General features: G+C 56.8%; 1 protein-coding gene across 1 annotated transcript; it reads left to right on the forward strand.

Annotated features, from left to right (window-relative positions):
* The first annotated feature begins 69 nt into the window (after positions 1-69).
* SUN2 (Sad1 and UNC84 domain containing 2) lies at positions 70-11,264 on the forward strand. The gene is made up of 18 exons (XM_012569226.5): positions 70-168; positions 519-676; positions 1,255-1,427; positions 1,574-1,708; positions 1,899-1,994; positions 2,185-2,278; positions 2,464-2,534; positions 2,791-2,918; positions 3,259-3,480; positions 3,560-3,637; positions 3,724-3,767; positions 4,847-5,012; positions 5,098-5,325; positions 6,685-6,769; positions 6,849-6,964; positions 7,111-7,278; positions 7,686-7,778; positions 7,894-11,264. The coding sequence occupies exons 2-18, from the start codon at positions 549-551 to the stop codon at positions 8,005-8,007; spliced, it is 2,139 nt and encodes a 712-aa protein (XP_012424680.5). The 5' UTR covers positions 70-168; positions 519-548; the 3' UTR covers positions 8,008-11,264.
* The last annotated feature ends 429 nt before the right edge of the window (positions 11,265-11,693 follow it).

Genomic DNA, 11,693 nt, shown 5'->3' on the forward strand with positions numbered 1-11,693 from the left:
TGCCCCCCTCTCGGCGGCGGCGGGCGGGGCGGGGCGGCGGCGGGGGGGTCCGGGGGAGGGCGGGAGGAGGGTGCCGCCTTCCCCCGCAAAACAAAAGGGAGCGGCGGCGGCGGCGAGAGCGGCCGGGAAGGACGGAGGGGATCGCTCCCCGCTGCGCGGCACTTGCCGGTGGGTTTGCGAGGGGGACGGCGCGGCGGGGGCAGAGCCGGGGGCTTGCGGGCGGGACGGCTCCGAACCGGGGCCTTGGGGGAAAATGTATCGGGCCGGGGGCGCGGAGGGGCCGGGGGCAGCCGCTCCACGCGCGGGCTGTCCGCGGAGGGGAAAGGAGGCGAAGGGGTTTATCGGCCTGTACGGGGGGGCGGCTCCATCCCGGGGCACCCACGGCCGCCAGCTGGGGACGGTGTTCGGCGTGGGCCGGGACCCCTGCCACAGGGGTGGGGTCCCCGCCAGTGGGATCCCGCTGGCTGCGTCCCTCCAGGGACCCTTGCACTGACACTTCCCCCTCTCCCCACCCCCAGGTGAGCCGAGCTCCCCTCCGTGCTGCCGCCATGTCCCGCCGCAGCCAGCGCCTTGTCACCACCCGCTATTACCCCGGGGACGAGGATGCCACGACCAGCAGCAGCAGCACATCTCTGCTGGGTGGGACACAGCTCCCCTTCAAGGAGACCACCGGCAGGTCAGTGGGGAGCACGAGTGGGGGGCTCCCGCTGCCCAGATCTGACAGGGGCGGGGCATTCCATCCCGCATCAGGGACCAGGCACCTTCCTGCGTGGGGTGTGGGATAGCTGGCGAGAGGGAGCGTGACGGTGATCCCGCCGCGTTCCGGCATGGCCGCCTTGGCACCGGCGGTGCCGCTGCTCCAGCCAAAGCCCCGCGCTCCCGGCGCAGGCACCTCCGCGTCCCCGCGGGCCCGGCCCCGAGCCTGCCTGGGTGGCCGGGTGCCAGCTCCCAGCTCCCAGCTGCGGCTGGGTGGCGAGAGGCAGGAGGGAGGGAGGGAGGGAAGGAGGAGGGAGGTGCGCTGCGAGCGCCGGCCGGAAAACCGCAGCGGTGCGAGCGGAAGCGATGCCCGGGACGGGCGGGAGGCCTCTGCACAGCGGAGCTTGCACGCTCCGAAAGCTGCCGCCATCCGGTGCGGAGCGAGCGATGCTGATTGAGGGATTGGGGTGAATTCCCCGTTTCTCCCCATGAGTGCGCTGTGAGCCGCCCCATCCCGTAACCACAGGTGTCTGATGAGCCTGTTCTTGCCTCCCGCAGGACGATCAGGAGGAAATCGAGTAGCACAAAGCGCCTCTCTCCCACCCCCAGCACCCAAACCTCCTACTATAGCGAGTCCATGATGAGCGAGTCCTACCTGGGGGGCAGCCGGGGCCTCCCTGCCCTGGGTCGCTCCCTGCTGGATGATGACCTGGACAGCAGCACTTACTGGGGTGAGCCCTCCCACTCTCCTAGGGCAGCTGGGGACCTCCCTGGGCACTGGAGAGTGTTGGAGCAACTGCCCAGGCCGGCTGACTGGGTTGCCCCTTGTGGAAGTAATGGTGGTGATTTTTCAGTAGAACTCTGTGTTTTGGGGCAGGTGGAGAGCTCTCCACCAGGAGGAGAAGAGGCACAGGGGACACCGAGTCCAGTAAGATCAATGGAGTGCTAGAGAGCAAGACGTATGACACCTACACATCTTCATCTGGGTACTCCTCAGAGGATGACTATGCTGGTAGGGATGCACTAGTCTGTCTGTAGGGCGGGAATGCAGGGGAGGCATCCCCAGGGGGACCAGTACAGGGCCTGGCTGTACCCAAGTGTGCTGCCAGTCCCCACTAGATGCCACCCCTGGTGCAAAGCCTTTGCTGTGGGCAATGCACTGAGATGCTGTCTGCATTGGTGACTTGCTGCTTCCTTTCCAGGTCACTATTACTCAGGCCAGAGTAGCTCTGGGTCAGGTCTGAGAACTGCAGCCTCCCGGGTGGGCTCCTTCCTCTGGCAGGTCTTCACCTCCCCAGGTGAGTGGAGGGCTGGCAGGGGCACTTCCAGCAGCAGTGTTCTTGCCAGGCAGCATCCCTACTCTCCAGGTGCTGTGTGTGCTTTTCCCTGTTTGGGTGGAGGGGTTTTATCCCCTTGTGATGCCACCCTTGGGCATGGAGGGGACATGTCTGTCAGGACTCCTCCTGAGGCTTGTTTTTCTCCTCGCAGTTCAGCTCATGAGGTGGCTGTTCTCGGGGCTGGCAGGGGCCTGGCGCCGCCTCACTGGCACAGCTTCCCACCTGGACAACGTCCCCTTCTCCAGGTGAGTGTGCTGGGGGGGACACTAGGATGGGGGAAGCATGGGGAAAACCTGCAGGACCCTGGAAAGGGGAGGCATATTTGGGGTGGTGGCTGTCTTGTCATCTTTGTTTTCCCTCTGGCCCCCATCCAAAGGTGATCAAAGGTGGCTGCAGTCCTACAGTCACCTCTCTCTTCTCTGTGCTCCAGGCGCTACCCACGTCTGAAGAGGTCCCTGCTGCTGCTGCTGCTCCTCCTGCTCCTCGCTGCTGCCGCCTACGGTGAGCCACCTCCCTTGATGTGCTGCCCTGAGATCTGGGGCAGTGCAGAGCCTCCCACTGCCATAGCTGGGGGATGGGATGGCCTGGAGCTCAGTGCTCATGGCTTCTCGTAACCTGGTCCATCTGCATCCACGTGCCAGTGTCTCCTGGTAATCCTTGGAGATGCTGATGGCTGAGCTTCTGCATGTCCACCTTGTCCACTACTGTGGCCCATTACCAGCCTGTGGTTTTGACCATCTCATCCTTCTGTGTCCAGGAGCTTGGTACTTCTACCCGTATGGGCTGTCGACACTCAGCCTGCCTTCCTTCCCATGGTGGGGAGCTGGAAAGCTTTCCTCCTCCTCTGATCTTCCTGGGGCAGGGGACCTGACCACGCTGGACCAGGTAAGCTTCAGCAAAGACATGGTGGTGGCCCAGGTGGGATGAGTGCCTTGCAGGGAGAGCTGGGATGGTATGATCCATGGCTGAACAATTGCTTCCAGGGTATGAGGAATAATGGAGAACGGGGCATGATGGCTACACACTGGCTCCCCCAGCTTGTGGCCATCTCGCTCTTGGGGTGTCCTGGGGATGGAGCAGGGGGAGCTGCCTTCTCCTGGGAAGCAACAGATGAATAAGATGTCACTGACTGGGGAATGGGTGGTGAGGGTCCCCTTTCACAGGGGTCCTGTGGAGCAGGCACTTCCCTGGAGGGCTGCAGCACACCCTGATTTTGTCACTGCAGGGGGAACACCGACTCCTGGCTCGCTTCCAGTCCCTGGAGAAGCGCTTTGAGGCACTGGAGGCCGAGCTGTCACGGTGGGAGCTGCGGCGTGGGGCAGCAGCAGTGACAGCAGGGGGAGAACCACCCCCGGGGGACATCCTTGCACTGCTGGAGGGGCTGGTGAGCCGCCGGGACGCGGGGCTGAAGGAGCATCTCCACACCGACATGGCCAACCACCTCCAGGTGAGTGACACAGGGAGCGCAGGGAGATGGGGTGGGCAGGGCCAGGCTCTGATATTCCACCCTGTTCCTTGTCCTTCAGGGTGAGCTGGATGTGCTCCGAGCCCAGGTGCAGAGGGATTTAGATGGGCGCCTGGGCAAGATGGCACAAGCTTCCCAGGTAAGCAGATGAGTGTGTGGTGGTACCTGGACAGGACACCCTCAGCAGTGGTGTCACGGGGCTCACCCCTTCCCCTTTTCCTCTAGGAGATGGAAGCGCGCTTGCTGGAGCTGAACTCGGAGTGGCAGAGGTAACTCTGGCTGTGGGGCAGGGCCATTGCTCTGCTGGGGGCAGGCAGCTGGGTGAATTGCCCTCAGCCAGGCTTAGGAGGGATTTACAGGCTTGGCTGGGGACAAAGGCGAGATTAAGAGGCATAGTCTGGGGGGAAAAAGATGGAAGGATGGATGGATGGATACATACGTGGGTGTCTGTGGGAGCCAGCACTGTGCCCTTCTGGCCAAAATGGCCAGTGGTATCCTAGGGTGCATCAGGAAGGGCATTGTCAGTAGGCTGAGGGAGGTGATCTTGTCCCTCTACCCAGCCTTAGTGAGGCCACCGCTGGAGTGCTGTGTCCAGTTGTGGGCTCCTCAGCACAAGAGAGACATGGAGCCCCTAGAGCAGGTACAGGGGAGGGCTGTGGAGATGATGGAGGGACTGGGGAATCCCTTCTGTGAAGAAGGGCTGAAGGAGCTGGGCTTGTTCAGCCCTGAGAAGAGACAACTGAGAGGGGACCTCATCAATGTCAGTGGCTGAAGGGAGCGTGGCAAGAGGTTGGAGCTAGGCTCTTCTCAGTGTTGCCAAGCAATAAGATAAAAGGCAATAGCCATAAACTGATGCACAGGAAGTTCCACCTGAATGTGAGGAAGAACTTCTTTACTGTGCAGTGATCACTGGAACAGATTGCCCAGAGAGGTTGTGGAGTCTCCCTCGCTGGAGATAGTCCAGAACTGTCTGGATGCAATTCTGTGCCAGATGCCCTGGGATGATCCTGCTAGAGGAGGGAGGTTGGACCAAATGACCCACTGTGGTCTGTTCCAACCTGACCCATTCTGTGATTCTGTGGCTGGTGGCAGGGCTCCAAGAGCAATGGCAGCAAATGACCTTTGCCACGGTTGTTTTGCATCACTGTGAACATGGTCCTTCAGCTGAGGGGTGAGCTGAGGATGCTTTCTAATGGGATGCACTAGAAGAGGTCACTGCCACTGGAATTAAAACTGGATCTGGAGATGGGATTGACCATAGGTGATGTGGGATGAACCTCTTCCTTCAGTTTGCAGAGGGGAACTGGGCCTATTGGCTCGAGGTTTTGTTACCTTTCTCTTGGCACAGCTCAGTACAGGAGAAGCTGCGAGGGACCTTCCAGCAGGAGGTGGGCAAGCTGGAGCAGGAGGTGGCAGCGCTAAGGAGGGAGCTGGCAAGCCTCAAGTCAGACCAGGAGGTGATGGGGAAGCATGTGAAGGGGATACTGGAGCAGCTGAAGACAGTGCGGGCTGATGTGAGTCCCTGGTCCCCAGCCTGTGTGGCAGAAAGGCAAGCGAGGGTCCCTGCTCGGGGGCTGAGCTCTGTCCGCACCGTTCCAGGTGGAAGCGCAGTTCCCAGCGTGGATTGGTAGGTTCCTGGCACAGTCCCAGCAGGATGGTGCTGCTGCCTTCATCCTCCAGCGGGAAGACTTGCAAGCAGAGCTCCAGGCTCTGGAGCGCAAGATCCTTGCAAAAGTCCAGGAGGACCGGAGACTGTCAGCACGGGATGCTCAGGCTGGTATTGGAGTGGCCCTGCGGCAAGGAGGGACTGCAGGAGTGACAGAGGAGGTGAGTACTGGCCTGAGCCCCAGGGACATGAGGTGACCACAGGGCTGGGCACTGTGCCCCACTTTGTGTGTTGAGGGGCTGGCAAGTGTGCCTGGCAGGTTGCAGAGACATTGGGACAGCCCCTACAGCTGGGATATTAATCCTGGGCTCACAGAATGCCAAGAGCACCCTTGAAACTCCTTCTCTGCCACTCCCTTCTCAGTCTGTGCTTGCTCTGTGCTCTGGAAGGGGTCACAGGTGGTAATACCTGCAGCCCTACAAGGCCCTCACTTGTCGCTGCTGTATTGAGGACAGGTGAATAAAGCGACACGACTCCTGTGTCTTCTCAGAAGGCAAAAGCTGAGTTTATTAGAAACCACACATTCTTTTTATAGACAGATACGATAAAGATGGACTTGCTTGGTACTTAATACTCCTCACACCATTGGCTAATTAGGAACAACACCCTTCTTGTAAACATCTTACAATTAAGAACAAGTTCAAAACACCGGCTGCAGGATTGTTTTAATTCTTTCTCTGAACTTTCTCAAAACTTGCCAGAGGAATGTCTGATAAAGTTTATCTGACTTTCTTCTCTGACCAGTTCTCAGCATTCACACTTACTCTGTTAAAATCCAAGCTTCTGCTCGTGCATCCTTCACCCAGAATGTGGGAGAGGTGCCAACAAGGCTTCCGTGGGTGGAGTATCTTGCTTATCCCCATTCTTCAGCCGTGCTGCGGAGTTGTTTGGTGCAAAGCATTTCAGCAGAATGACACCAAGGGGAAAAAATGAGCCTGCTTGCTTTGGAAAGAGTTGCTGGCAATTCCCTGTGGAGGTAGTGGAGAAATTAATCTGGGATTAGCAGTCCCCATAGTCTGTGTGAGCTTTGTGCACTCTATGAAGTTCAGACCCAAAGTGGTGCTGCAGGGTCCTAGCTCCTTAGGCTGGCTTTGGCTCCAGATGGGTGTTCCAGCCATCTCCTCCTTTTCTGGATGGGGACAGCTCCCATCCGTCCTGTAGGACAGGGCAGGAGGGACCAGCTGATTATTCTGGGTGGTCTGTCAGGTTGTGTCTGGTGCTACCTCTCCTCCCTCTGGGCCAGCCCCTCTTGGGGACAGGCAAGTGCAGCATGCCTGGGTGCTGCCCCTTCACTGCACAGCTCCTGTCCCCTGGGGTATTTTTAGCAACCTCTAACAAGGTTTCCCAGCCAAATGCGCGTGCTCTTATTTTTGCCACGGTGATTCATCTCCTGGCTGTTCTATGCCGTGGCTGTTTTGCAGAAGGTCCTTGCACTCTCTGTCCCTGCAGGGGCAGGCGGGTGGGGGGCAGGATGCCTGCCTCAGTTTGTCACCCTCCTGTGCCCTCTGCTCCCACTGCAGCAAGTGCATCTCATCGTGGGCCAGGCCCTGAAGCGCTACAGCGAGGACCGTGTGGGGATGGTTGACTATGCCCTCGAGTCAGCAGGTAAGGTGGTCGGGAGGAGCCTGGGGAGGCGACACAGGGGCTGGCCTGCAGCTCACCTGCTGCCATCCCCTCATGCCAGGGGCCAGCGTCATCAACACTCGCTGCTCAGAGACCTACGAGACACGGACAGCGCTGCTGAGCTTGTTCGGCATCCCCCTGTGGTACCACTCGCAGTCCCCCCGTGTCATCCTGCAGGTGGGCCCTGAGTGGGAGGGCTGGGCTGGTTCTCGTGGGGGTTTTATTGGGCTTTGACTGTTGCTCCAAGCCAGCAGCCAGGCTGGTGGGAGAAAAATGACTCTGATGGTGGTAACATTGCTGGTGTCTCGCTTCCATGCTCATAGCCAGATGTCAACCCTGGGAACTGCTGGGCATTTCGTGGCTCCCAGGGCTTTGCTGTCATCCGCCTCTCTGGCATTATCCGCCCCACGGCCGTGACACTGGAGCACATCCCAAAAGTCCTCTCACCACAGGGGACCATCCCCAGTGCCCCCAAGGACTTTGCTGTCTATGTGAGTGCCCTCACCCAGACCTGAGAGGGGCGGGGGGGAACACAGTGGGAGGGTGTTGGAAGGGAGGCTAACAAACCCCCTACCTGACTGTGGGGTGCTCTGGGGGGGGGTTGGTCTTACCCTGAGGGAGATGAAGAAGCAATACTGGTGGGGAGAGGGGCAGCACTGGGTTTCAGAAAGAGTTTTGGGGGACACAGGGACAAAGGGGCTTGAGTAGATATAACTTTTGGTCTTCCCCCCTTCATCCTTCCCCACTGGTCCCTGTTCCCATTTGTCTATTTTGACCTGGAAGAGCAGGAGCGGGGGCCAAGCACACTTGGGTCTCACTCTCCCTCTTCTGCCCTGCCTCTGGTCTCCCTCTCTGATGACCCCTGGTTCTCCCTTTCTGCCTCCCTGCCCTTCCATAGGGTTTAAAGGAAGAAGGAGAGGAGGAGGGCCTTCTCCTTGGACAGTTCACCTACAACCATGATGGTGACCCCATCCAAACATTTTACTTGGAGGTAAATACTTTGCCCCTGGAGCACCTGATCCCCGAGAAGAAAAAGGGGCCACTGAGGTCTCTGAGCCGTAGAGAGCCCTCAAGGTCTCGGGTTTTCCTTTTCCCTCCTCCCCAAGGGTGACTCCATGGGCACATACCAGCTGGTGGAGCTCCGGGTGCTGAGCAACTGGGGCCACCCCGAATACACCTGCATCTACCGCTTCCGTGTGCATGGGGAGCCAGCGCACTGACCCCCGGCCCGCGCGGGATGAGGATGCTGCCGGGCTGACAGCAGGAGGGATGCGTCTGGTTCACTGCTTCGCACGTAGAAATCCTGGCATGTGCCAGCAGCCGCCCCTGGAAGCTGCTCCCCTGGCGGGAGGAGAAGAGCTGGTGTTGAAGGGGTGAGGCTTTCACTCTTCCAAGGACCAGGGTGGTGAGGCAAGAGCATCCCACGTGGTCCTAGCGCAGCCTGGCTTGTTTTCAGTGTGTATGGGACGTTTTAACTTTTTAAGCTAACTTTGTATCGGGTTTGCGCTGCTCCTCTTCCCTGTTGTCCCACTCCTTTCTAGCATGGCCAGGGCTTGGGAAAGAGGTGTGTCATTTTGTTATGTGCTTCATGCAGGCTTGGGTGTAGGAGATTGGTGTGTGGGACCACGGTGCCTGACTCAATGCTGCCAGAGTAAGTGGGAGCCACTGGTCGTGGCCACCAGGTCCCCTCCACACAGGGTCACTTCTCTTGCCTGGTGTTGGTTTGGGTAAAGATCTCCAGCCCTCCAATGCTGGGCTGGCAGAGAGGAAATAAGACAGTATTAATGAAGTATTAACATAAAACTAATGGTTTGGAGCAGCAGGAGGAGAGGAATGTGGCACATGTTGGTGGCAGAGCCCACCTTGGTGCTGCTGTCCATCCACGCGAGCCTTCCTGCTGACAGTAGCTGAGTTGGGTCTTATCGATGCTGTTGGCCTCCCTGGCTGGCTGCCTCCCAGTGTTAAGCTTGATGATGCTATTGAAAATTCCTGTTGCCTGCTTTTCCTTTGGGGTTTGTTCTGATATTTTTTTTTAAAGAGGGGTGGGGATGGGAGCTATTTTCCAGTTGGGGTGTTGAGGTTGGTTTTTTTTGTCGTGGGGGGGGGTTTGTAGTAACAAAGGGAAAAAAGACTTTTTCCATACAATTTGTACTTAACCAGAGAATGTTACGTGGTTCCACTTGGATAAGTGGCTTAGATGTGGAGAGGGCTAGAGCTTTGTTTAGTAGAATAGCATACACAGTAGGATAAGCTAGAATAAGATGAGCAGAGCTGTTTAAAATATGGGCCTCCCACTGTTGGTGGCTTGGTAGCTGGGGTGCTCTGTGCACTGCTGCTGGTGGGGTGCTGGAGGCATTCCTGCCCTCCTTGCACTGGATGTCCTCTGAGACTGCAATGCATGGCTGTGGCCTCTTGCCCATGGCTGCATCTGTATATACTTGATGGTTAGCAGCAAGTGGAGCTGCTGCCCAAGGGCTCTGCTGGGCTCCTGGGGGGGGAACTGGGGCAATTGCCAGGGCTTGCAGGTGCCAGCGTGCAGAGCCACCCCCCACCTGCAGAGCCACCCCCTGCCTGCTCCCTCAGCTCTCGGTCCTCGGTGGCTGGTGCGGGCTGACCTCCTTTCTCTTGGAAGGGCTCCCTTTTCCTCCTACCTCTCCTTACTGGCATTGCACTGTTCTCTGAGCCCTGGCTGTGGGAGGACTGGGCTGGAGCAGGAGGGGGAGCTCTGCCTGCAGGGGGCATGTAAATCTTGTCTGTACTGTTGGCATGGGTGGAGGTACGGCAGGGGTTTGCAGGAAAGCTGCACAGGGACCTTCCCCAGGCTGAGGGGTGCTAGGGCCATGTGGCCCCTCCACCTCCTGGCTGCCTGCATCACGCTGTTTGGCTTATGTTATTGCACGGTGTTAACAGCCTCCAGGTTTGTGTTGTGTTTCATCGAAAGAAAAGCTTAAGGGTTCATGGTCAGTGTTTCAGCCCTGTCCAGTGCTGATATCATCCTTCCCCTGGCACGATGTATTGATTCCCACTCTGGTAGTCTCTGCTTGAAGCACTGTAGGCATAGAGAAGGAGAACAAGGGGCTGAAGAAGTGTCTCCTTTCAGCATCAGGCAGAGTTGCTGAACCTTGACTCCCCCCATGCCAGCTTGGGAGGGTGAGGGTGGTGGCAGCACACCCCTTCTTGGAGCAAGGGGTCTCCTTGCTCCAAGCAGGGGAAGTGAGCTCAGAGGGCGGAGCCCTGTCTCCAACAGGTTAAAATTACCCTCCGGAGCCTCTTGCAGAGCTGTGAGGCCCTGCTGCAGGGACAAAGCTGACCTGGAGCCAGAGCCAGGGACTATAAATTCTCTCCTATATTGAGCGTAGTCTTAATTCTTGGCATCCACAGCCAAAGTTATTTTAAACTTGTCTACAGCTGCCTGCTTGCCTTGGAGTCATGTCCATGAGTGCACTAAGCACATGGAGCTGTGCTTTTATGAATGCCTAAACCTGTTCTGGCTTTGACAGACCAGTTCCTGTATTTATTTGAATCATAAAGAGAAAGCAGAGATGAGGCTCTCCCCTTTTCTCACCTTTCTCTGGCTGCTGGAACAAGAGCTATAACCATGAGCCTGGGAAAACCCCTTTTCTTATGTTCCTTCTGGCTCCCTGGTCTCTGGCTTGGACTGTAAGAACAGACAAGGTCTTTGCCCAAGAAAAAAAGGATTTTGTGGTAAATCAGGCATGCTGGTGAGAGGCAGGAAAGGTGACCTCTTCCCCTGAAAAGGGAGTGGTAGTGGGATCTCTGCTCCTTCCGCGTGGGTGTTGACTGCTGTGTCTGGGTTAGGGAACATTTGGCTCTACAGTGCAAGCTTGCCCTGTCCTTTGGACATGAAAATCTTTGCTCCCTGGAGCTACCAATGAGAGCTCATCCCGGGGCTTCATGGTCTTTTCTAGCTGGTTTTAGAGGCCTCACCATGTGTGAGGATCTCCAGGAACACATGCAGAGGCTACATGTGGGTTTTCAGCCCCCAAATTCAGCATCAGTGCTGGGCTGCAGCCCGAGCACCTGTGCCAGAAGCCACTACCTCTCGAGATTGGAGCTTGCAGGATTTCTGCAGCACTTCCCAGAGCTGCAAAAAGAGAGGGCACAGAAAACTGCTGCTTCAGCATGTGCTTCTCTTCCCAGGGGTATTTAATCCTAGAGCTGATGCTGAAGATGTGCCTGGTGAGGCAGGAGAAATGCAGAACAGCTGTGGGAGCAGATTTCTCTTATTTACTCCATTTCCATCCTCTATTCTCCCTCCTTCTCAGTTTGCCCTATACATGTGTTACAAATTAGCCCTGCTGAAACAGATGGTTACAGACAGGAGTTTGTGTTTGATGCCGTAGCCTGTTGCAAATGCTGCACTGTTTTGTTTCTTTTATTTTTTAATCAACAGATTGTAATTTATGCCTATGCAAGAAAAAAAAAAAAACAAGACATAAATTATATCAAAACTGCCCAGAGTGGTTTGGATGTTTTGTAACTGAATTTGCTGTTGGGAATGTTGCAGAGCTAGTAGATAGACAAAGCTATTCTCGGAGCTCTTCTTCTATGTTGTTTTATGGCAAATCCTTATTTTCCAGCCTGATGTACTAACTCTAGGGCCAGTTAAAGTTATCACCTTGTCATTGAGCAGGCTTGAGGATGAAAAGCTCCTTGAAACAATGCTGAAAACAATACTTATTTCTAAATTCTCTAATTCCTTGGGACTAAAATCTTCTAGTAGACTTAAGTCTGTGATATCATGGCTGTCCTCATTCTGCAGTCACCTCCCAAGCCCTCCCATCCTCTGCCTTACCATGAACAGAGCCCAGCTTGGCCCTAAGGAGCAGCAAGTGAGGCTGGGTTATCAGGGACCAAAGCCTGACACAAAGCCCAATTCAGGGGA

The sequence above is a fragment of the Taeniopygia guttata genome, chromosome 1A (assembly GCF_048771995.1).
Source record: "Taeniopygia guttata chromosome 1A, bTaeGut7.mat, whole genome shotgun sequence".
NCBI classification, from domain to species: domain Eukaryota; kingdom Metazoa; phylum Chordata; class Aves; order Passeriformes; family Estrildidae; genus Taeniopygia; species Taeniopygia guttata.

Bases quoted from the DNA above. Each gene is read 5' to 3' on its own strand.
- SUN2 (XM_012569226.5), top strand. From the start codon at position 549: ATGTCCCGCCGCAGCCAGCGCCTTGTCACCACCCGCTATTACCCCGGG. The intron at 1,428-1,573 runs GTGAGCCCTCCC...GTTTTGGGGCAG, and splicing joins GGACAGCAGCACTTACTGGG to GTGGAGAGCTCTCCACCAGG. The intron at 3,768-4,846 runs GTAACTCTGGCT...CTCTTGGCACAG, and splicing joins CTGAACTCGGAGTGGCAGAG to CTCAGTACAGGAGAAGCTGC.